Consider the following 25,864-nt stretch of genomic DNA (forward strand, 5'->3'; position numbering starts at 1 on the left):
AGAGAAGTCTTGGAATAAATATATACGCTCTTTATTAACCTCTACTATGCTTTTTTTTTCTATAGTATGATAAGATTCTCTGTTTATCCTGGAAGTTTAGAAGCTTCGCTAAAACTGGTCTTTTGTAATTTGGAATATTATCTTTCTTTACTCCCAGTCTGTGAACCCTCTCTACGACTATCTCTGTATTATTTGGTGGCATGTCTAGTAAATCTGGTAATGTAGTTTGAATAAAGGTCATTAGGTCAGCAAATTCTGTAGTCTCCGGGAGACCCACTATTTTCAGATTGTTTCTGCATGACCTATCTTCTAGATCGTCCAGTCGTGCTTGCAGCGTATCAATAGTCTTAGTGTGTGTATTTACCAGAGACTGTTGGGTATGTTGTCGGTCCTCAACGTCAGAGATCCTGTTCTCTATCTCCCCTAGTCTGCTTGATATCTGTTTAAGTTCGCTTGTCAGAGACGCTAATTCTGTCTTAGCCTCTCCAAATTATGGTAAAAAGAGGTCTGAGATTTGTTTCACTAAGTTGTTTGTGTCTATCATCGTGTTTGGAGCTGGGGTAGAGTCCCCTATACTTATCTCTGAGCTTCCTACACTTGACCTGGGTTTCCTATCTTTTGTTTTTGGTGGCATTATACCTGTATCAGCTCTACTGATTCCCAAAAATTTATCCATAAAAGGATTGGGTGTAAGAACAAAGAAAAAAAAGGCTGTAACAACAGCGTGACCTTACGTGAATCTTTAAAGGTGTAAAAAATGTGGTTATCAACTGTCTTCAAAAAAAAGGTGAGCTGCCCAGTGTGGCAGATTTTTTTTTTTTTTTATTAAATACGTATGAGGGTTACGTGTGGTGTGTGTCTTTATAGCTTATGTGTGTGTGTAATCTAACAATCCTATAATCTTGCCCGATTATATGAGCTCAGTAGTACCTATTAAGTAACGCTCTGCTGAACTAATGCTTCTTTGATAGCCTGGTCTATAAAGCAACTTAATGGCTCAGTGGGAAAAGTATGATTTTTTCCATACCAAAAGTCAGAAAAGGAAGATGGCAAGTCCAAATTTCAAACCAGTAATATTACAGCTAAATAATATAATGATTTGGTATTCCTTAGGATAATGGGGCAATCAGACATGAACTCCTTGCCTGCTGTGCCTAGAGGGATATAGCACCTCCAATGACCAGGCCTAAATAGGCTGGCATGTAGTTCTGTGGTGATCTGTAAAAATCTTTTGTTCATAAGAGAAGTGTGGTATTTCGGGCGGGACTTTTTTTACATAAAGTTTTCTTCTGTGAAAGGCTCATTACGAGCAAAAAGATGCAGCACCCTGAATGAGTACTACCCCATAGATCAGGCTACTGTGCACTGTTTACCCCCCAGTTGAGGGGGTTCTCTCCATTCTACTAAATAATATAATAATGCCCTTGTCTAAAGCTTTGTGCTTACTTCCATCAGTCCTCAAACAGCTGAGGTCTGAGTTACCATTTTCAATTATTAAAATCTCCCTTTTTTTAACAGAACATAAATTTGGTTGAATTCTATCCACCGGTTTGAGTTGAGCTGGAAGCTACAGTGTGGGTATTAAAGTTAAAGAGACCATATCTTAATTTGCAAGTTTTGAGAAGTAATGTGTTAAACATAGACAACAAGGAGAAAAACTTAATGAAGAATAAAAAATAAAGATAATAATCAAGTAGCTATACATATAGGGGCCTATTTATCAAGCTCTGTATGGAGCTTGATGCCCCGTGTTTCTGGCGAGCCTTCAGGCTCACCAGAAACACAAGTTATGAAGCAGCGGTCTAAAGACAGCTGCTCCATAACCTGTCTCCCTGCTCTGAGGAGGCGGACAGACATCGCCGGAAATCAACCCGATCCAATACGATCGGGTTGATTGACACCCCCTGCTAGCGGCCGATTGGCCTCAAATCTGCAGGGGGTGGTATTGCACCAGCAGTTCAAAATATCGGATCATGTCCGCTTGTACATTAGTAAATAGGCTCTTCAATGTAAACTTTGTGTGATTTGTTTTGGCTCAAAGTCTTTGTAAATAGGCAACATATATAAGAGATCATGTTAAAATGGTTTTAGAAGCAAAGAGTGAGCATGTGATTGTAGTCTCTTTGGAGCAGGGCCCTCCTCTTTGTTTAGTCTGTTTTGTGTATCTTAAAGAGACATAATACGCATATGCTAAATCACTTGAAACTAATGCAGTATAACTATAAAAAGCTGACAGGAAAATATCTCCTGAGCATCTCTATGTAAAAAAGGAAGATATTTTACCTCACAATCTCCTCAGCTCAGCAGAGTTAGTTCTGTGCAAAAAGTTATACTTCACCTGCTCCCAGCTGCAGGTAAAAATAAAAAAAAAAATGAAGAAATGAACAGCAGCCAATCAGCATCAGCAGTGCTGAGGTCATGAACTCTTACTGTGATCTCATGAGATTTGACTTAACTCTCATGGGATTTCATAGTAAGCTTCCTTTACCTGATTGGTGAAATAATATGAGAGTTCACGAGGCTCATCCTTTCAGCTGTCCCAGGACAGACACACTAATATGCTGCTTAGAAATCCTTTACAATGGGAGGTGGCTACTGAGGAACTTTTGAGGTAAAATATCTTTCTTTTTTACATAGAGATGTTCAGGTGATATTTTCTAGTCAGCTTTTTACAGCTATGCTGCATCACTTTCAAGTGTTTAAACATTTGGGTATTATGGCCCTTTAATTCTTTTAACTGTGACACAGTATCATTGGCCTAGATTTAATAAAACCAGTTCATGAAACTAATATCTCACGAAAAAAGTTGCTGCAAATAAAAATTTGTACTCGCCCCTTGTCACGTCCGCAAGTTAATCATTCTCCATTATAAAAAGTGGAGCATCATGAATCGTATAGAAATAAAAAATGAGACAACCTTATCAGGTATGAAATTTTGAGAAACGACCACAAGATGAGATTCACAAGCTGGGCCTAAGTGTATGTGAAAATCGTGACCATGTTTCCTAAATGTTGCAACTATGATTTTCCTGCATTGCTAGAGGTTGCCAATTGATGTAATGGATTGGACACCTCACACACTATATATGTTAATGGTAAGAACGCCCGCTAACAAATCTATGGATATTGGTGAAGTGGCGTTAAATTCATTTCGAACATGATCTCACCTTTACAGTGAGGTTCATCAACACCATCACAAGTGTTTATGAATTGAGGCAATTGTGTACCCCCACTTATGTGTCCAGGGCCAGGTAGTTTGTTGTAACTTTACAAATAAATAATAATTACTATAATAACAACAATAATCTAAAATGCACTTACTTGTTTACACTGACTGCTTTCTCAAATATACTATGGCAATATTGTACCCACTGGCAGTGGCGTTGCCAGGGAGGGTACTAGACCCCAAGCATAATAGCTGCTCCCTTTGCTTTTGCCACCACTTTTCTGCATATGGCTGTCCCAGCCCTGCCCATGCCACACCCATGCTATGCCCATAGGGTGCCCTGTCCACACACATAGTGCCCTGCTGCTCCAGCCCTGCCCACTTTACACCTTGTGCTGCCCCTCCAATGTGGCCCAATCCCCAAAATGCTGGTGGACCTACAACAAGTGCTCTCCTATTATTACTTTCTCATGACTACACTGCCCACTGGAATTGATGTTTTAGACATAGAAATTGAAATACACATGGTGCATTTCATTGCTTGACAAATCTTAAAGGGACAGTCTACTTGAAACTTGTTATTGTTTAAAAAGATAGAACATCCCTTCTATTTCCCATTCCCCAGTTTTGAATAACCAACACTGTTATATTAATACACTTTTTTAACTCTGCTATTACCTTGTATCTAAGCCTCTGCAGACTGCCCCCTTATCTCAGTGCTTTTAACTATTGCATTTCAACCAATTTGTGCTGCATCATGCATAACTCCACAGGAGTGAGCACAATGATATATATGGCACACATGAACTAGCACTGTCTAGCTGTAAAAAGCTAATAAAATGCCCTGAGATATGAGGTGGCCTTCAAGGGCTTAGAAATCAGCATATGAGCCTACCTATGTTTAGCTTTTAACAAAGAATACTAAAAAAAAAAAAAAAAATTATGATAAAAGTAAATTGAAAAGTTGTTTAAAATTGCGTGCTCTATCTGAACCATGATCTGTTTATATCTAATTGACGCAATAAAGGTTTGAGTCTAACCCACTGTCGTTATGCTCTTAGCATAAAAGTATTTGTTCATAATGACCATTAGCTAACTCCTAATTAATTATAAACCTTCAAAACTGCTATGTCCCAAAGGGGTATTTTTAATTATTTAGAAAAGCTTTTCAAGATTATATTTTCTGAAAAAGTCACCATTAAAGTCTAGGTGGATTTTTGGTAGACAAATCATTTCATAAGCTTTATTAAAAGATTAGAATAAACCTCTTTGCTATTTCTAGACCCAATGGAACATGGTTTAAACTTAATATGAATGTTTAAATAAGATAATTATTATTCTTTAAGGTAAATATATTTTACAGACATATTGTGTTAATTAGAGAAGACAATGCTGTGTTGCACCAGTTAGCAGGGCTAACATATTACTGCCTTGTATGTAAAAATGAAAGCTTTTGTAAATGTCAAATTAGTCAATTTATAAACCAACAAATAATTTCTATCAAAAACTATTAATTAGCCATAACATTTTTAGATCAATATGATCAAATCAAAAGGACAGTCTAGCCAAAATTAAACTTTTATGATTTAGATAGGACATGCAATTTTAAATAACTTTCCAATTTACTTTTAGCATCAAATTTGCTTTGTTTTCTTGGTATTCTTTTGTGAATGCTAAACCTAGGTAGGCTCATATGCTAATTTATAAGCCCTTGAAGGTCGCCTCTTATCTCAGGCCATTTTTATAGTTTTTACAGCTAGACAGGGCTAGTTCATGTGTGCCAAATAGATAACATTGTGCTCACTCCCATGGAGTTAACTAGGAGTCAGCACTGATTGGCTAAATTGCAAGTCTGTCAAAAGAACTGAAATAAGGGGGCAGTCTGCGGAAGCTTAGATACAAGGTAATCACAGAGGTAAATTATTAATATAACCGTGTTAGTTATGCAAAACTGGTGAATGGGTAATAAAACAGAATTTATGCTTACCTGATAAATTACTTTCTCCAACGGTGTGTCCGGTCCACGGCGTCATCCTTACTTGTGGGATATTCTCTTCCCCAACAGGAAATGGCAAAGAGTCCCAGCAAAGCTGGTCACATGATCCCTCCTAGGCTCCGCCCACCCCAGTCATTCGACCGACGGACAGGAGGAAATATATATAGGAGAAACCATATGGTACCGTGGTGACTGTAGTTAGAGAAAATAATTCATCAGACCTGATTAAAAAACCAGGGCGGGCCGTGGACCGGACACACCGTTGGAGAAAGTAATTTATCAGGTAAGCATAAATTCTGTTTTCTCCAACATTGGTGTGTCCGGTCCACGGCGTCATCCTTACTTGTGGGAACCAATACCAAAGCTTTAGGACACGGATGAAGGGAGGGAGCAAATCAGGTCACCTAAACGGAAGGCACCACAGCTTGCAAAACCTTTCTCCCAAAAATAGCCTCCGAAGAAGCAAAAGTATCAAATTTGTAAAATTTAGCAAAAGTGTGCAGTGAAGACCAAGTCGCTGCCTTACATATCTGGTCAACAGAAGCCTCGTTCTTGAAGGCCCATGTGGAAGCCACAGCCCTAGTGGAGTGAGCTGTGATTCTTTCAGGAGGCTGCCGTCCGGCAGTCTCATAAGCCAATCGGATAATGCTTTTAAGCCAAAAGGAAAGAGAGGTAGAACTCGCTTTTAGACCTCTCCTTTTACCAGAATAAACAACAAACAAGGAAGATGTTTGTCTGAAATCTTTAGTAGCCTCTAAATAGAACTTTAGAGCACGGACAACGTCCAAATTGTGTAACAAACGTTCCTTCTTTGAAACTGGATTCGGACACAAAGAAGGTACAACTATCTCCTGGTTAATATTTTTGTTAGAAACAACTTTAGGAAGAAAACCAGGCTTAGTACGCAAAACCACCTTATCTGCATGGAACACCAGATAAGGAGGAGAACACTGCAGAGCAGATAACTCTGAAACTCTTCTAGCAGAAGAAATAGCAACCAAAAACAAAACTTTCCAAGATAGTAACTTAATATCTATGGAATGTAAGGGTTCAAACGGAACCCCTTGAAGAACTGAAAGAACTAGATTTAGACTCCAGGGAGGAGTCAAAGGTCTGTAAACAGGCTTGATCCTAACCAGAGCCTGAACAAAAGCTTGAACATCTGGCACAGCTGCCAGTCTTTTGTGTAGTAAGACCGATAAAGCAGAGATCTGTCCCTTTAGAGAACTTGCAGATAATCCTTTCTCCAAACCTTCTTGAAGAAAGGAGAGAATCTTAGGAATTTTTATCTTATTCCATGGGAATCCTTTGGATTCACACCAACAGATATATTTTTTCCATATTTTATGGTAAATTTTTCTAGTTACAGGTTTTCTGGCCTGAACCAGAGTATCTATCACCGAATCTGAAAACCCACGCTTTGATAGAATCAAGCGTTCAATCTCCAAGCCGTCAGTTGGAGGGAGACCAGATTTGGGTGTTCGAATGGACCTTGAACAAGAAGGTCCTGTCTCAAAGGTAGCTTCCATGGTGGAGCCTATGACATATTCACCAGGTCTGCATACCAAGTCCTGCGTGGCCACGCAGGAGCTATCAAGATCACCGAGGCCCTCTCCTGATTGATCCTGGCTATCAGCCTGGGAATGAGAGGAAACGGTGGGAATACGTAAGCTAGGTTGAAAGTCCAAGGTGCTACTAGTGCATCTACTAGAGTCGCCTTGGGATCCCTGGATCTGGACCCGTAGCAAGGAACCTTGAAGTTCTGACGAGACGCCATCAGATCCATGTCTGGAATGCCCCATAATTGAGTTATTTGGGCAAAGATTTCCGGATGGAGTTCCCACTCCCCCGGATGAAATGTCTGACGACTCAGAAAATCCGCTTCCCAATTTTCCACTCCTGGGATGTGGATCGCAGACAAGTGGCAGGAGTGATCCTCCGCCCATTGAATTATTTTGGTCACTTCTTTCATCGCCAGGGAACTCTTTGTTCCCCCTTGATGATTGATATAAGCAACAGTCGTCATGTTGTCTGATTGGAACCTTATGAATTTGGCCTTTGCTAGTTGAGGCCAAGCTCTGAGAGCATTGAATATCGCTCTCAGTTCCAGAATGTTTATCGGGAGAAGACTCCTCCCGAGACCATAGACCCTGAGCTTTCAGGGATTCCCAGACCGCACCCCAGCCCACTAAACTGGCGTCGGTCGTGACAATGACCCACTCTGGCCTGCGGAAGCTCATTCCCTGAGACAGATGGTCCAGGGTCAGCCACCAACGGAGTGAATCTCTGGTCTTTTGATCTACTTGAATCATTGGAGACAAGTCTGTATAATCCCCATTCCACTGTTTGAGCATGCACAGTTGTAATGGTCTTAGATGAATTCGTGCAAAAGGAACTATGTCCATTGTTGCAACCATCAATCCTATTACTTCCATGCACTGCGCTATGGAAGGACGAGGAACAGAATGAAGCACTTGACAAGAGCTTAGAAGTTTTGATTTTCTGACCTCTGTCAGAAAAATCCTCATTTCTAAGGAATCTATTATTGTTCCCAAGAAGGGAACTCTTGTTGACGGGGACAGAGAACTCTTTTCTTTGTTCACCTTCCATCCGTGAGATGTGAGAAAGGCTAGAACGATGTCCGTATGAGCCTTTGCCTTTGACAGGGACGACGCTTGTATTAGAATGTCGTCCAAGTAAGGTACTACTGCAATGCCCCTTGGTCTTAGAACCGCTAGAAGGGACCCTAGCACCTTTGTGAAAATCCTTGGAGTAGTGGCTAATCCGAATGGAAGAGCCACAAACTGGTAATGTTTGTCCAGAAAAGCGAACCTTAGGAACTGATGATGTTCCTTGTGGATAGGGATATGTAGGTACGCATCCTTTAGATCCACGGTAGTCATAAATTGACTTTCCTGGATGGTGGGTAGAATCGTTCGAATGGTTTCCATTTTGAACGATGGTACCCTGAGAAATTTGTTTAGGATCTTCAAATCCAAAATTGGTCTGAACGTTCCCTCTTTTTTGGGAACTACGAACAGATTGGAATAAAATCCCATTCCTTGTTCCTTTATTGGAACTGGGTGTATCACTCCCATATTTAACAGGTCTTCTACACAATGTAAGAATGCCTGTCTCTTTATTTGGTTTGAGGATAAGTGAGACTTGTGGAACCTTCCCCTTGGGGGTAGTTCCTTGAATTCCAGGAGATAACCTTGAGAAACTATTTCTAGCGCCCAAGGATCCTGAACAGCAAAGAGAGAAAGTCTGCCCCCCACCAGATCCGGTCCCGGATCGGGGGCTACTCCTTCATGCTGTTTTGTTAGCAGTGGCAGGCTTCTTGGCCTGCTTACCCTTGTTCCAGCCTTGCATTGGTTTCCAGGCTGGTTTGGGTTGTGAGGCATTACCCTCTTGCTTAGAGGATGCAGAATTAGAGGCTGGTCCATTTCTGCGAAAGGGACGAAAATTAGGTTTATTTTTAGCCTTAAAAGACCTATCCTGTGGAAGGGCGTGGCCCTTTCCCCCAGTGATGTCTGAAATAATCTCTTTCAAATCAGGTCCAAATAAAGTTTTACCTTTGAAAGGAATGTTAAGCAATTTTGTCTTGGATGACACATCCGCTGACCAAGACTTTAGCCAAAGCGCTCTGCGCGCCACGATAGCAAACCCTGAATTTTTCGCCGCTAATTTTGCTAATTGCAAAGCGGCATCTAAAATAAAAGAGTTAGCCAATTTAAGTGCGTGAACTCTGTCCATAACCTCCTCATATGGAGTTTCTCTACTGAGCGACTTTTCTAGTTCCTCGAACCAGAACCACGCTGCCGTAGTGACAGGAACAATGCATGAAATTGGTTGTAGAAGGTAGCCTTGCTGTACAAAAATCTTTTTAAGCAAACCTTCCAATTTTTTATCCATAGGATCTTTGAAAGCACAACTATCTTCGATAGGAATAGTAGTGCGTTTGTTTAGAGTAGAAACTGCCCCCTCGACCTTGGGGACTGTCTGCCATAAGTCCTTTCTGGGGTCGACCATAGGAAATAATTTCTTAAATATAGGGGGAGGAACAAAAGGTATGCCGGGCTTTTCCCACTCTTTATTTACTATGTCCGCCACCCGCTTGGGTATAGGAAAAGCGTCGGGGGGCACCGGAACCTCTAGGAACCTGTCCATCTTGCATAATTTCTCTGGAATGACCAAATTGTCACAATCATCCAGAGTAGATAACACCTCCTTAAGCAGTGCGCGGAGATGTTCTAATTTAAATTTAAATGTCACAACATCAGGTTCAGCTTGATGAGAAATTTTTCCTGAATCTGAAATTTCTCCCTCAGACAAAACCTCCCTCATGGCCCCTTCAGATTGGTGTGAGGGTATGACAGAACAATTATCATCAGCGTCCTCTTGCTCTTCAGTGTTTAAAACAGAGCAATCGCGCTTTCTCTGATAAGTAGGCATTTTGGATAAAAGATTTGCTATGGAGTTATCCATTACAGCCGTTAATTGTTGCATGGTAATAAGTATTGGCGCACTAGATGTACTAGGGGCCTCCTGCATGATCAAAACTGGTGTAGACACAGTAGGAGATGATGTAGTATCATGTTTACTCCCCTCATTTGAGGAATCATATTGGGCAATATCATTATTTGTGGCAGTACTGTCCTTACTTTGTTTGGACGCTATGGCACAATTATCACATAAATTTAAATGGGGAGACACATTGGCTTTCATACATATAGAACATAGCTTATCTGAAGGTACAGACATGTTAAACAGGCTTAAACTTGTCAACAAAGCACAAAAAACGTTTTAAAATAAAACCGTTACTGTCACTTTAAATTTCAAACAGAAAACACTTTATTACTGAATATGTGAAAAAGTATGAAGGAATTGTTCAAAAATTACCAAAATTTCACCACAGTGTCTTAAAGCCTTAAAAGTATTGCACACCAAATTTCAGAGCTTTAACCCTTAAAATAACGGAACCGGAGCCGTTTTTCAATTTAACCCCTATACAGTCCCAGATATAGTCTTTGCTAAGACCCAACCAAGCCCTGAGGGGAATACGATACCAAATGACGCCTTCTAAAAGCTTTTTCAGAGATTCTTAGATCCTCACACATGCATCTGCATGCCCTGCTCTCAAAAAAACAACTGCGCATTAATGGCGCGAAAATGAGGCTCAGTCTATGACTAGAAAGGCCCCCTGACTGAAAAAGGTGTCCAATACAGTGCCTGCCATTTTATAAACGTTCCCAAAGATTATAAATGCCAATTATTAGCCTAAATCTGAATAATATGCACAAATAAAGCAATCGATTTAGCCCATAAAAATGTCTACCAGTTTTTTAGCCCATAATAAGCCCTTTATTCTGTTTGTTTTTGACTAAGAAAATGGCTTACCGGTCCCCATGAGGGGAAATGACAGCCTTCCAGCATTACATGGTCTTGTTAGAAATATGGCTAGTCATACCTTAAGCAGAAAAGTCTGCTAACTGTTTCCCCCAACTGAAGTTACTTCATCTCAACAGTCCTATGTGGAAACAGCAACCGATTTTAGTTACTGTCTGCTAAAATCATCTTCCTCTTACAAACAGAAATCTTCATCCTTTTCTGTTTCAGAGTAAATAGTACATACCAGCACTATTTTAAAATAACAAACACTTGATAGAAGAATAAAAACTACATTTAAACACCAAAAAACTCTTAACCATCTCCGTGGAGATGTTGCCTGTGCAACGGCAAAGAGAATGACTGGGGTGGGCAGAGCCTAGGAGGGATCATGTGACCAGCTTTGCTGGGACTCTTTGCCATTTCCTGTTGGGGAAGAGAATATCCCACAAGTAAGGATGACGCCGTGGACCGGACACACCAATGTTCGAGAAAGGGATTATCTATCTTTTTAAACGAAAATTCTGGAGTAGACTGTCCATTTAATGGAACATGAGGCCCAACATTTTTCTTTCATGATTCAGATAGTGCATACAAATTTAGATAACTTTCCAATTTACTTTGAAGATCAAATTTGCTTAATTTTCTTAGTATAATTTTTGAAGCAGCAGCAATGCACTATTAGGAGTTAGCTGAACACATCAGTTGAGTAAATGAGAAGAGGCATATACAGTATGTGCAGCCACCATTCAGCAACTAACTCCTGGTAGTCCATTGCTGCTCCTGAGCCTACCGAAGTATGCTTTTCAACTAATTTAAGCAAATTAGATAATATAAATAAATTGGTAAGTTGTTTAAAATTGTATGATCTATTTGAATAATTAAAGATTAGGTTTAACTCTATTGTTCCTTTAATGGAATTAAATCAGATAAAATAAATAAATTGTAAAGTTGTATACAATTGCATGATCCATCTGAATCATTAAAGTTTAATTTTCATTTTTCTGTCCCTTTAATGAAACACTATCATGCTGTTATGAACATATGGAACTTTAGAATATTAAAATCAGTGTTTTTTGCAGCTTACAAAAAAAAGGTATCAGGAAATGTTTATTTTGTCATATTTTTTTTTAAAAAAGATGTCTCATACTGATTGAGGTTTGTTTCTGTCCACCAATGTAAATGTGGGAATTATCCTTATCAATTATCTGTCAATAGGGATGAGTTAAATTTTCTTTTAATTACAGTATCAATATAACCCGGTTTACAATTTTCATGCAAATTTATGTTTTAAACATGTTTATCTATTGTTTTGTATGCTATTACTTAATAGTATTTCTTAGTTTAATGGCCATTCATTTTCCAGTAGGTGGCAGTACTAGCCTTTTAACCGGACAAATCTCTTGGTACGCTAGGAACCAGTATTTCTTCTGTGTTCCACAGAGCTTTAGTATCTTAATTTAGCATTTATATTATTTATATTATTTCCAACATTTGTTAAATATACTCTTAGAATTATAAATGTTTGCTGAAAGCTGGTATGTGAAAGGGAAACTATACTCTTTACATTACAGACTTGTACTGATTTGTACTGTAGCTCATTACAGTACAAGTACAATGCATATATAAATTGGTAATTTATGGATATAGGCCTTTGTGCAAGAGAATAAAATACATGTACACACACACACACACACACACACATATATATATATATATATATATATATATATACACTGTATATACACACACATACACACACACACACACACACACATATATATATATATATATATATATATATATACACTGTATATACACACACACACACACATATATATATATATACACTGTATATACACACACATACACACACACACACACACACACACATATATATATATATATATATATATACACTGTATATACACACACATACACACACACATATATATATATATATATATATATATATATATACACACACACACACACACACATATATATATATATACACTGTATATACACACACATACACACACACACACACACACACACATATATATATATATATATACACTGTATATACACACACATACACACACACACACACACACACACACACATATATATATATATATACACTGTATATACACACACATACACACACACACACATATATATATATATATATATATATATATATATACACACACACACACACATATATATATATATATATATATATATATATATATATATATATATATATATATATATATATACATATACACACACACATACACACATATACACACATACATATACAACCACACACCACCAGCAAAAAGATTACGACTTGCTGAATGCTCAGATAATGGTTAGCATTTTTTAGCAATAAAGTATTTTTTAATTAAGGTATGTACATTGTTTTTTTAGATATAATTATATTGTACATTTAATAGACTACAGTATAGTGTAAATATAACTTTTATATGCACTGGGAAACCAAAATAATTGTGTGACTCACTTTATTGCGGTGGTCTTGAACCGAACCCGCAATATCCCCGAGGTACGCCTACATCTATATTTCTCTGTCTCTCTAATCTAAGATACTTTTTGAAGTGAAACATCATTTTTTTCTATATACTATTTTGCATTGTTACTACTATGTGCAAGCAACTCTGTTTAAAGCCTTTCTCCTATTTTAACGTTACAGGTGCTGACTGGTAAAGCTTTACGTCTTCATACTGGGAACAACCATCTTGGTATTCTTGCACTGTGTGACAAAAGCAGTGAGCAGTATAGATCAGTATCGGCGCTGGCTTTTTTATAGCTGTATTGTGCACTTTGGGTTAAGTCGCATGACAGCTCTGTATTGTGTGCAGTAACCAAAAGTGAACAATACAGGTGTTTAAAAAGCTGGTAACATCACTGATCTTTAAATATTTACCACTTATATCAGTGGGTGCAAGAACATGTGAACTACAAGACATTGGTGCCAATTATAAAAGTGTGGAGCTTCACCAGCTAGAACCTATAAAGGGTTAAATACAGCCCTGAAGAGAGCTGCAGGCACATAAAGGTAAAAACAATAGCATGGTGAGTAGTAACCATTCTGTTGAAGTTTTTTTCCATCAGTTTAATGTTCACTTAAAGGGACACTGAACCCAATTTTTTTCTTTCTTGATTCGGATAGAGCATGACATTTTAAGCAACTTTCTAATTTACTCCTATTATCAAATTTTCTTCATTCTCTTGGTATCTTTATTTGAAATGCAAGAATGTAAGTTTAGATGCCGGACCATTTTTGGTGCACAACCTGGGTTGTCCTTGCTGATTGGTGGATACATTCATCCACCAATAAAAAAGTGCTGTCCAAAGTACTGAACCAAAAAAAAGCTTAGATGCCTTCTTTTTCAACTAAAGATAGCAAGAGAATGAAGAAAAATTGATGATAGGAATAAATTAGAACGTTGCTTAAAATTGCATGGTCTATCTGAATCATGAAAGAACAAATTTGGGTTCAGTGTCCCTTTAAGGTAAGGCCAACAAGACCAATGGATATTGTTGGTTCTAGGTAGCGCTTTGGAGAATTTCTGCAGCACCACAGTTCCATCTGCCCTGATTTTGCACTTACTTACATGTCATGTGCTCTATCACAGACAAGGGAAGAATGGCGAGAAATGAAGACCGGAAAAGATGAAAAAACGAAGAGGTCCACCACCAGTATCGCAGTGCACCCTTTTTATCTAGCTTTGTAGTAACCTTCATTAGCTAACACTCTTTTTATGCTGGTACCTGGTTTGCTCATGGCCTTGGAATCCATAGTATATGCAATAAAGGGGGGGGGGGTGGCACAAAGGTATTTGGTAATGTACACACTAAACTTTGGTTATAGGTAGAAAGGTTATAAATAGAGAGCTCTTAAAATAGATTATAGAAATTGCATATCCAGGTTAGGTACACTATAGAAACGCTGTCTGCACAATGAAATAATTCTTCAGTTCTTCACCCTAACACTGATGGTCATCTGATGCTCTAATTATCTATACATAAAAGAAATGTAAAAATAACCTGGTCTAAATGACTTTAAATAAATATTGCAGAGGAAAAGATTCAGGAGAGTCTAAATATGGTTAAGAGGGTCACACTATCTAGTGATTTAGGAAAAAACAATTTAGAATTGTCAGCAATAATTATTTAAGGAAAGCTAGAGTTACTAAATGGAAGAAATATATTTTAGATCAATGTCCCAAATACTCTTCTGCAGGTCCAAATAAAATACATTATATTTGGGAATGAGCCAAGATTTATCAATTTTTCGGGTGATAAAGTTTCATATTTTATCTCTAAGACTGTAAACTATGAAATTAAATGAACATTAAAGTCATAATTAGACATTCATGATTAGACAGAGCATACAATTGTAACAACTTTTCAATTTACTTCTATTATTTCATTTGCTTCCTTCTCTTGTTATCCTTTGCTGAAAGGTTTATTTAGGTAAGCTCAGAAGCAGCAAATGTCCTAGGTTCTAGCTGCTGATTGGTTCCTGCATATATATACCGATTGCCATTGGCTCACCCATGTGTTCAATTAGAAACCAGTAGTGCATTGCTGCTCCTTTAACAAATGATACCAAGAAAATGAAACAAATTTGATAATAGAAGTAAAATAGAAAGTTGTTTAAAATTGTATTCTCTGTCTGAATCGTGAAATGTTTATTTAATGTCCCTTTAAGCTTACAAAGTTAGATATTTTACCGTTTAATAGCCAATTAAGAGCTAAAAGATTATTATTTTTATAATTTTGTAGTATTTTTTAAACAAAACTGGATTTAAAAACATTTTTATTTAATGTAATTAAAAAAGAAATAAGAATTGAACAATTTTATATCCTAGCATAAATTCAAAGATTTTTTTCCTAAGCTAGATTCCAAAACTAAGGGAAAACTTATTTTGCTAATTTAGATGATTTCCCTTATATATTTTTATCTCTTTTTCTGGTGAAATTATAAAGAATTTTATACTATTTGATTGTGATGTATTTTATACTCTATATATCTTCTCTTCTGAAATCCATTAAATTAAATAAATAAAAAAAAGATGTAAAATGATATATTAAGAATGTTTATGAGAAAAATACATAATTGCCTGAATTTATCCATACCCTCATTCTGTTTATGGACTACAACAAATCATTTTATGAGTTACAGACTTATGGGCCAAATTATTAAGATCCGAAAGGAGCTTGATGACCCTGTTTTTGCGCGAACCTTCGGGATCGCCGGAAACAGCATTTATGAAGCAGCGGTCTTAAGACTGGTCCGCTGCCTCTGAGGCTGCGGTCTGCAATCCGCCTGATCCAATACGATCAGGCTGATTAACACCCCCTGCTAGCGGCCGATTGGCCGCAAATCTGCAGGGGCCGGCATTGCACTAGCAGTTCTGGTGAACTGCTTGTGCAATGTTAAATGCCAACAGCATTCAGCGATGTCTGTCAGACATGATACGCCCATGGGGCCAATTAATAGATTGGCCCCATGGGCTGTCCTAGGGAACACTATCGGGTCAAGTTAAGCAGGACCCCCTCCTTGCTAATTGAGCAACCTCTGTTCAGTCCAGATAAGGATATACTGTATCTCAGTATACTCAGATCCTGGCCTCTTTGGGTTTCTGCAAGAAAAGGTTTGAGAACACAGCTTTACAGAATGTTATTTCAGACTGCTGATGGAGATTTTATTCTTTGTTAAAGGGGGTCTGGAAAACATCTTCTGAAACAACAACAAAAACTCTTTTATTAAACCAATTTAACTTACTTGGAATAGCAAAAGTATCCACAGCTTCCCATGTGATAGAAAATCCAGTATCCACCACTCTGTTATTACTTGTAAAATTTACAGACACAGTGTTGCTGAAGCTAACAATGTCGGATGGAGTATTACTTCCACAATGTGTTCCTAGGAAATTGAGAGACATAATGAGAAAGTGAGCATTTTAAATAATGGTGAAAAATGCAATATGGAGGCAAATGACTGGAAAAAAAAATCCATTGTGAAAGTTTATGTGCCCTTAATTTAAATCATGCAATTTAAGGATAATATAAAGTTCAAGATGAGGTCTCTGGGCTGGTGAGATTATTAAAGAATCGTCGTCAGTGCTTCCATTTAACTGGTGGAATGATCTAAAGCCACTATTTACCCTGAAAACAGGTTGTGTCTCGCTAAGGGGCGTATACTGCATTTACGTATAGGGAGGAGATGCATACATTGCAAAAGTGCACAATAAAATTTGTATTTTAAACATCATACAAAACAAATAATTGAACCATTCACACGAAAATAAACAGAAAAAAAAATTGTATTGTTAAGGTGCATCAAAAATTGTAACATAATTCTTCACCAAAAATGTAAAATTTGTATGTAAATTACACAGAAATAAATCATATTAAATATTAATTGCCAGATTCATCCATCCTTTATGTCTCCACATTTTTCAGGACTTTTCTGAACTGGACTCTTAGACCTACAGTTTTGCTTTGCATTCTGCATGTCCCAGCTACTACACATATAACAGAGTCATTGCTGCAGAGTTTGTAGTAATCAGAGAATGTGCTATTTCTAGCAGTAAAGTGTTGGAGGTATCTAGTATAACTTGATTACTACAGTAGGTATTCTCCTCTGCACCATGCAAACTTGTTCCTCAAGGAACCTGTTAACATTAATGCATATTTAGGATGTTAAATTGTTTTAACACAAAATATAAATGTTGCAAACAGACATTCTAGACGCTGCCCTTTCATATTAAAGTGGAAGCAGCTCACAATTAACTAACGACTAGATTAAGCGTTTTGTGGTATGGGTGAAAAAGCAGCGTTAAGGCTCATAACGCTGCTTTTTCACTACCGCTGCTATTACGAGTCTTGTCAAAAAAGCTGTACTGCACACTTTTTTGGCCGTACCGCAAATTAACTTACGTAATTTGCGTAAAGTCTTTTTTCAATGGGACTTCCATAGCGCCAATATTACAAGCTTTTTCTGGGAGGCAAAAAAGTGAGCGGTACAGCCTATCCCGCAAGATTCAGAACGCAATCTAAAGTCTGTAGTTATGAGTTTTACGCTACAAAGCTGTAGCATAAAACTCATAACTAAAGTGCTAAAAAGTACACTAACACCCATAAACTACCTATTAAACCCTAAACCGCCGCCCTCCCGCAACCCCTAATCTGCCGCTCCGGACATCACCGCCACTATAATAAACATATTAACCCTTAAACCACCGTACTCCCGCATCGCAAACACTTCTTAAATATTATTAACCCCTAATCCCCTAACATCGCCGCCACCTACCTACATTTATTAACCCCTAATCTGCCGCCCCCAACGTCACCGCCACTATACTAAATGTATTAACCCCTAAACCTGTCTAACCATAACCCTAACACCCCCTAACTTAAATATAATTAAAATAAATCTAAATAAAACCTACTAAGATGGCGTCCCTTGAATTCAGATTGGCTGATAGAATTCTATCAGCCAATCAGAATTAAAGGTGAAAAAATCCTATTGGCTGATCCAATCGGCCAATAGGATTGAGCTCACATTCTATTGGCTTTTCCAATCAGCCAATAGAATGCAAGCTCAATCCTATTGGCTGATTGGATCAGCCAATAGGATTGAAGCTCAATCCTATTGGCTGATTGCATCAGCCAATAGGATTTTTTCACCTTTAATTCCGATTAGCTATTCTATTCTATCAGCCAATCGGAATTCAAGTTACGGCATCTTGGATGACGTCATTTAAAGGAACCTTCATTCGGAAAGAAGATTTTGATTGAAGAGGATGCTCCGCGCCGGATGTCTTGAAGATGGACCCGCTCCACTCCGGATGGATGAAGATAGAAGATTACGTCTGGATGAAGACTTCTGCCCGTCTAGAGGACCACTTCTGCCGGCTTGGATGAAGACTTCTCCCGGCTTCGTTGAGGACTTCTTGCCACTTGGATGAAAACTTCTTCCGGCTTCGTTGAGGATGGATGTTCGGTCTTCAAAACTGTAAGTGGATCTTCGGGGGTTAGTGCTAGGTTTTTTAAGGGTTTATTGGGTGGGTTTTATTTTTAGGTTAGCGTTTGGACAGAAAAAGAGCTAAATGCCCTTTTAAAGGCAATGCCCATCCAAATGCCCTTTTCAGGGAAATGGGGAGCTTAGGTTTTTTTAGTTAGGATTTTATTTGGGGGGTTGCTTGTGTGGGTGGTGGGTTTTACTGTTGGGGGGTTGTTTGTATTTTTTTTTTTACAGGTAAAAGAGCTGATTTCTTTGGGGCAATGCCCCGCAAAAGGCCCTTTTAAGGGCTATTGGTAGTTTAGTTTAGGCTAGGGTTTTTTTATTTTGGGGGGCTTTTTTATTTTGATAGGGCTATTAGATTAGGTGTAATTAGTTTAAATATCTGATATTTTGTTTTTTATTTTGTGTTATTTAGTTTTTTTTGTTGTAATTTAGGTAATTGTATTTAATAAATATAATTTATTTAATTGTAGTGTAAGGTTAGGTGTTAGTGTAACTTTTATTTTACAGGTAAATTTGTATTTATTTTAGCTAGGTAGTTAGTAAATAGTTAATAACTATTTAGTAAATATTCTATCTAGTTAAAATAAATACAAACTTGCCTGTAAAATAAAAATAAACCCTAGGCTAGATACAATGTAACTATTAGTTATATTGTAGCTATCTTAGGGTTTATGTTATAGGTAAGTATTTAGTTTTAAATAGGAATTATTTAGTTAATGATAGGAATTTTTATTTAGATTTATTTTAATTATATTTAAGTTAGTGGGTGTTAGGGTTAAGGTTAGACTTAGGTTTAGGGGTTAATAAATTTAGTATAGTGGCGGCCACGTTGGGGGCGGCAGATTAGGAGTTAATAAATGTAGGTAGGTGGTGGCGATGTTAGGGGCGGCAGATTAGGGGTTAATAATATTTAACTAGTGTTTGCGACGCGGGAGTGCGGCGGTTTAGGGGTTAATATGTTTATGTTGGGGCGGCAGATTAGGGGTTAATAAGTGTAGCTAGGTTGTGGGGACATTGGGGGCGGCAGATTAGGGGTTAATAAGTATAATGTAGGTGTCGGCGATGTTGGGGGCAGCAGATTAGGGGTTAATAAGTATAATGTAGGTGGCGATGTCGAGCGGCAGATTAGGGGTTAATAAGTATAATGTAGGTGTCGGCGATGCCGGAGGTGGCAGATTAGGGGTTAATAAGTGTAAGATTAGGGGTGTTTATACTCTGGGTTCATGTTAGGGTGTTAGGTGTAAACATAAATTTTGTTTCCCCATAGGAATCAATGGGGCTGCGTTACAAAGCTTTACTTTGCATTTTTGCAGGTGTTAGGCTTTTTTCAGCCGGCTCTCCCCATTGATGTCTATGGGGAAATCGTGCACGAGCACGTAAAACCAGCTCACCGTGGCTTTCAGCAACGCTAGTATTGGAGTGTGGTATGTAGCTCAATTTTGCTCTATGCTCACTTCTTGCCTGATAACGCAGAGTTTATGAAAACCTGTAATACCAGGGCTGTAGGGAAGTGAGCGGTGACAATAACGTGCAAGTTAGCACCGCACCCATCTTACCGCAAAACTCATAATCTAGCCGTAAGGTTTTAGACCCTTTTCTTTTTCTTTTATGTAGTTACTAACTTGCAGACTTAGCAAGGTTAGTACATGTTTTCTAAATGATAGGTCTATATTCTTGAGTCACATCTTTTGCCTTTGTAAATAGAGTATTTAACTACTTATGCAGGAAGGACAAGAGGCATCCTCCAATTAACCTATAATGTAAAGATATCAATCCTTTCTGTCTGCCATCTGCACCACTGTTCTCATTTTCTAGTTGTTGACCTTCAGTTACTTGTCATTTTTAGCACTAGTACATGGCAATTCAGTTGTGATGACATAAACCCGTTCTATGCACTGTAGAAAAAATATTCTTATTGTGATCCCCATATAATTCACAGTGAGATGTGATTCCTCATTTGAAAAAGGAGATTAAGCCCTGCTAAATGCACTTGCAGCACCACCTACTAGGGCCGTAGGGCGTTTTGGTTGAGGAGGAGGGGAGCTATAGTTCCTCTTTCAAATGATGGTGTCACTTGTTCCCATAGGACCCTGTTGATTATCGTGAAAACCAACATCACTGCAAACCAGAGACAATTCTATGTAGAGGAGTAATACAGCATCAATCTCACCCTCTGCTTTTCTTAAAGGGGAAGGAGACTTCTCATTAGAAAATGTCCTCATATGGGTTTAAAAAATGATTCAGTAGCAAAACAGCTAAGAAAAAGGTTCTGTATGCTTGATAAGTCATTTAATTTGTATTGTAGCATGGTCAGTAAAACAAAAATATCTTGGATTTTTTTCTGACTCATTAGGGGCACTGATGATTATTTAATTGTAATCATATTATTTTATGAAGATTATAGGTGTTTTTATTATAGAGCAATATCAATGCATTATAGATCAGGGTCCCTATTTTAACTAAATAAGAACAAATTATTTTGCTTGATGACTTTATACACATCAGAACAGACAAAGGGGGATATTTATCAAGCCGTCAACCGTAAATATGCCGGAATTCTGCAGCGTAATTGTGGCGAGCTTGATTCAACCTATTTATCAAAGCCTACAGACCGGCAAAATTTGAAATCTGTGACGTAACATACGACCCGCTGGTCTCAATCCGACACAGATCAATGCTTACGTCATTACAGATGTTCCAAATACACATTGGGCTCTATTTGAGAACTTTTCCAAGTTATCAAATTTCTAAAAGGTACACTAGCGGCTATTCCAGCCCAGCGTACCTAGTTTTCAATCCGCCACCCTGGAGGCCGCGGATGCCATAGGAATCAATGGGAGTCTGAAAGCAGCGAAAGCTTATGTTCGATGCTGCCAGACATCCCATTGATTTCTATGGTAGAAAACAAGTAATGTTTACACCTAACACCCTAACATATACCCCGAGTCTAAACACCCCTGATCTGCCGCCCCAACATCGCCGCCACCTACATAATATTATTAACCCCTATTCCGCCGCTCCCAGAACCCCACTGCCACCCAAATAAACGTATTAACCCCTAAACCTCTGGCCTCCCACATCACCACCATTAACTATAGCGATTAACCCCTAAACCACCAGCCCACACATTGCCATAAACTAAATTAAGCTATTAACCCCTAAACCTAACAACCCACTAACTTTACATTAAAATTACAACATCCCTATCTTAAAATAAATTAAAACTTACCTTTAGAATTAAATTAAACTATATTAAACTATTAATTAACCTACCCTAACTATTATACTACAATTACATTAAACTACCAATTAAATTAACTATATACATATTAAAAAACCATAACCCTACTCAAATTATTTAAATATACTATTTAACCCTTATTAAATTACAAAATAAAAAAACGCTGTTACAAAAACAAACAAACCACAGTATCAAAAATAAAAACGAATTACACCTAATCTAATAGCCCTATCAAAATAAAAAAGCCCCCCCAAAATAATAAAAACCCTAGCCTACAATAAACTACCAATGGCCCTTTTGCCCTAAAGAAATCAGCTCTTTTAGCTGTAAAAAAATAATAATACAAACACCCCCCAACAATAAAACCCACCACCCACCTCTTAAACCCCCCAAATAAAAAGCCTATCTAAAAAAACCTAAGCTCCCCATTGCCATGAAAAGGGCATTTGTATGGGCATTGCCCTTAAAAGGGCATTTAGCTCTTTTACCTGCCCAGACCCTACTCTAAAAATAAAACCCACCCAAAAAACCCTTAAATAAACGTAACACTAACCCCTGACGATCCACGAACAGTTTTTGAAGTTCTGCTTGAAGGATCCATCCAGCCGGTAAGAAGTCTTCATCCATGCGGCCTCTCCTATCTTCATTCATCCGGCGCGGAGCTCCTCTTCAATACGGTCACCGCCGTAAACTGGAACTTGAATGCAAGTGACATCATCCAAGGTGGCGTCCCTTGCATTCCTATTGGCTGAAAGGTTCCAATCAGCCAATAGGATTAGAGCAGCTCAAATCCTATTGGCTGTTCCGATGTTAGGCGAGCGTATTGGTGCCGGAGAATGCAACATAGTTGAGGCTTTGATAAATAGGCCCCATAGGAATGGCGGAATGTTTAGGCACAAACATTTGACATTCAAATTTCAAAAAGAAAAATCAAATTTAACATTCAAATGTGAAATGTAATATACTTCAGTATCTATTATATTTAATAACTGAAGGGAATATTTGAATGCTAAGATTTATTCTATAGAAACATTTGAATGGAAAACAAAATACCAAGAAAAACATTTGTTTAGCATTTTTTCTATTATGGATATGAAAGAGCAGCAGTTAAAATGTTAAAAATATTTTTTTTTTGCATGAAAACAATTAAGTAAAAACTGTTTAAATTGAATGTGGAAATAACAGGAAAATCATGACGGTGTGTATCTGGGCCCTGGGACTCATTGTTCATTGGCTGATAGGTACAGCACTCTCAAAAACTTTTTTGGGTTTATTCAGCACAGGAATATAAATTTTGAAAAAACAAATAAAGCGAAACAAAGCTCTATAATATATGCTGGAAAATTCTCTTTGATAATATATTTTGAAATATTCTCTTTTAGACAGAGCAGATATTTTTGAGTATCATGTCCCTTTAATTGTTGTAAAAAAATATTCTGGCACTCGCCCATGCCTGTGTTGGGAAGCTGATATATGTCACTTTAGAAATGTGCATATTAGACATATTCTGTTGTATAATATACTTACCAAGACTGCTAAGGACATCAGAAACAACCACTTTATCATTGCTACATCCACTACTGTCCTCCAATGAGAAACTATCAAAATGCACATGGACTACTTTGTCTTCTGGGACTACAATATTCCAAGTACAGGTAACATCATTCGTATAGGTAGCAGGATATCTGATTGATGTGAAGCTACCTTTCCTGCCATCGAAATCCTTGGCACTGCCACAGCCAGATGCTGCAAGTAGAGTGAATGAGTAAATTAGTATTAGCAGAATACAAACAAGGAGACTCACAGCTGCTTTCTTGTAGATGGTCAGTCTACTCCCGAATTTTTATTGTTTAAAAAGATAGAGAATCCCTTTATTGCCCCTTCCCCAGTTTTGCACAACCAACACGGTTATATAAATACACTTTTTACCTCTGTGATTACCTTGTATCTAAGCCTCTGCAGACTGCCCCCCAATTTCAGTTCTTTTGACAGACTTGTATTTTATGTGAAGTTAAGTCAAAAAAGATAGAATTACTTAAAAAGGATGCATCTAGGTAGCACTTCTATCTCCCCTTATGTATTAAGGACATCATATTTTTAAGGGGTAATGGTCTAGGTATAAATTAAAATGTAACTTTTAATGGTGAAGGTAAAAACAACAAAATGACACATTAAAAACACAAATAGAGTTCAGACATGCATAATTAGTATAATTGTAGCACTGGGGGGGATTGAGGTCTTGGTTATAGTAGACTGTTTAAATACAGTTTAGTGAGGTTGTATTAACCAATCAATATACGATTAATAGTTGTATTCCTATATTAAACTAGTATATGAGGTCTACGGATAGCCTCCAAAAACAGTACTGGATTACATATCACCTTTAATCCCTCTAGCACTGTTTTAGCGTAATTATTAATATGATCATGGGTTTGGGATATTTGTCAGTTTTTGTCCTCTAAACACATATCTTTCCTCATCTATATAGAAGGGCTCATTCTAAGCACCCAAACTATGGGATCTATTTAAATTTCACTGAACCTAGGACTGTCAATATCTATGAAAAATATGATAACCTATTCAGTGTGTACATACCGATTCATATGATATTAATATTAAGATCTATATGGATAATAGAAAATACCCACAATGAATGGTCAATCAATAATAATTTTTCTGAGCATAATCTTTACGATTATAATAATTGAAGTGTACAGTATGATTATCAATAGAATTGGGTATGATATATGACATAAGCCTAAGGGGCCTATTTATCATATGTCTATCGGACCTAATCCGACACTGCGGATCAGGTCTGACAGACATCGCTGAATGCGGAGAGCAACGCCGCCCCCTGCAGACTCGCGGCCGCCAGCAGGGGGTGTCAACCAACCCGATCGTACTCGATCGGGTTGATTTCCGGCGATTCCTGTCCGCCTTATCAGAGCAGGCGGACAGGGTTATGGAGCAGCGGTCTTTGTGACTGCTGCTCCATAACTTGAGTTTCTGGCGAGTCTGAAGACTCGCCAGAAACACAGGCCTTCAAGCTCCATTCGGAGCTTGATAGATAGGCCCCTAAATCTCAATACAGTGAATTAAGTAGGACAACATCAATTAAATCCTAAAACTGTCAATATCTATTTATAAATTATGAGATTCCATTTATTGTATTTATATCATGATTAAGATCTTTGTGGATGTCAATAAATACCCACAATAATTGGTTGAATAATAATTTTTCTGATCAAAAACCTGAAGTGTATGATATGAGAAAAAATAGAGTTGGGCATGATGTATGATATAATCTTAAATTTCAATTTAGTGCATTTAATACCAAATACAATTTACTATATGTCAGCCCAAAAATTGTTCACAAAATTGTGTATATCTTACTCTGGTAATGGAGATGAATATCCAAACGACTAATAGACTAACATTATGTTCAAACTAGTACTGTTATTCAGATTATCCCAAGATTGTCTCAATACAATTATTCAGTACTAATACCAACCTCTGATAGGTCCTCAGATTATCCAATGTGAAAACCGTACAAACAAGTGTCAATCAAACCCAGGATGACACGGATTGGATCTGGATTAAACAAGGGGTAGCGTTTAGGCGATATACACCTGCAGATGCCGGCGCTCGTCAACTTTTGAAAAAGCCGTAACTCAAATGGCGAAACATGTCAAGGGAGGGTTGTTGATTGTCCAACACCTTACTTATTTTAATGTAGCAATTAGATCAGACGCATAATACAATTTAAAAACTATTGATACAAGCATATGGGGATGGGGAACAATGTACTTTAGCCAATAATATAATTTCAGTAGTGCCGTATCTAATGATTTAGAGGATGAATGTGGTATAACCGATAGAGGATACACGCTAACAGCAGCTTTTGGAAAGCTGTATCATTTTAGCTCCCAACATATGTTGTAACAGCCTGAAATATCTACAGGAACTCAGTAGTTTATAACTTGCAATGCGTATGCTTTAAATAAT

At 37.7% G+C, this 25,864-nt stretch overlaps 1 protein-coding gene across 1 annotated transcript in view; it reads right to left on the reverse strand.

Annotated features, from left to right (window-relative positions):
* The window catches only part of LOC128648123 (cubilin-like), a 161,045-nt gene that overhangs the window by 13,579 nt on the left and 121,602 nt on the right, over nucleotides 1-25,864 (reverse strand). The window contains exons 17-18 of the mRNA XM_053700786.1: nucleotides 23,387-23,605; nucleotides 16,372-16,512 (exon numbers count right to left, since the gene is read on the reverse strand). Of these exons, the coding sequence (XP_053556761.1) occupies nucleotides 16,372-16,512; nucleotides 23,387-23,605 (360 nt within the window). The remainder of the gene's footprint in view (nucleotides 1-16,371; nucleotides 16,513-23,386; nucleotides 23,606-25,864) is intronic.

This window comes from Bombina bombina, chromosome 2 (assembly GCF_027579735.1).
Source record: "Bombina bombina isolate aBomBom1 chromosome 2, aBomBom1.pri, whole genome shotgun sequence".
In the NCBI taxonomy this organism is placed as follows: domain Eukaryota; kingdom Metazoa; phylum Chordata; class Amphibia; order Anura; family Bombinatoridae; genus Bombina; species Bombina bombina.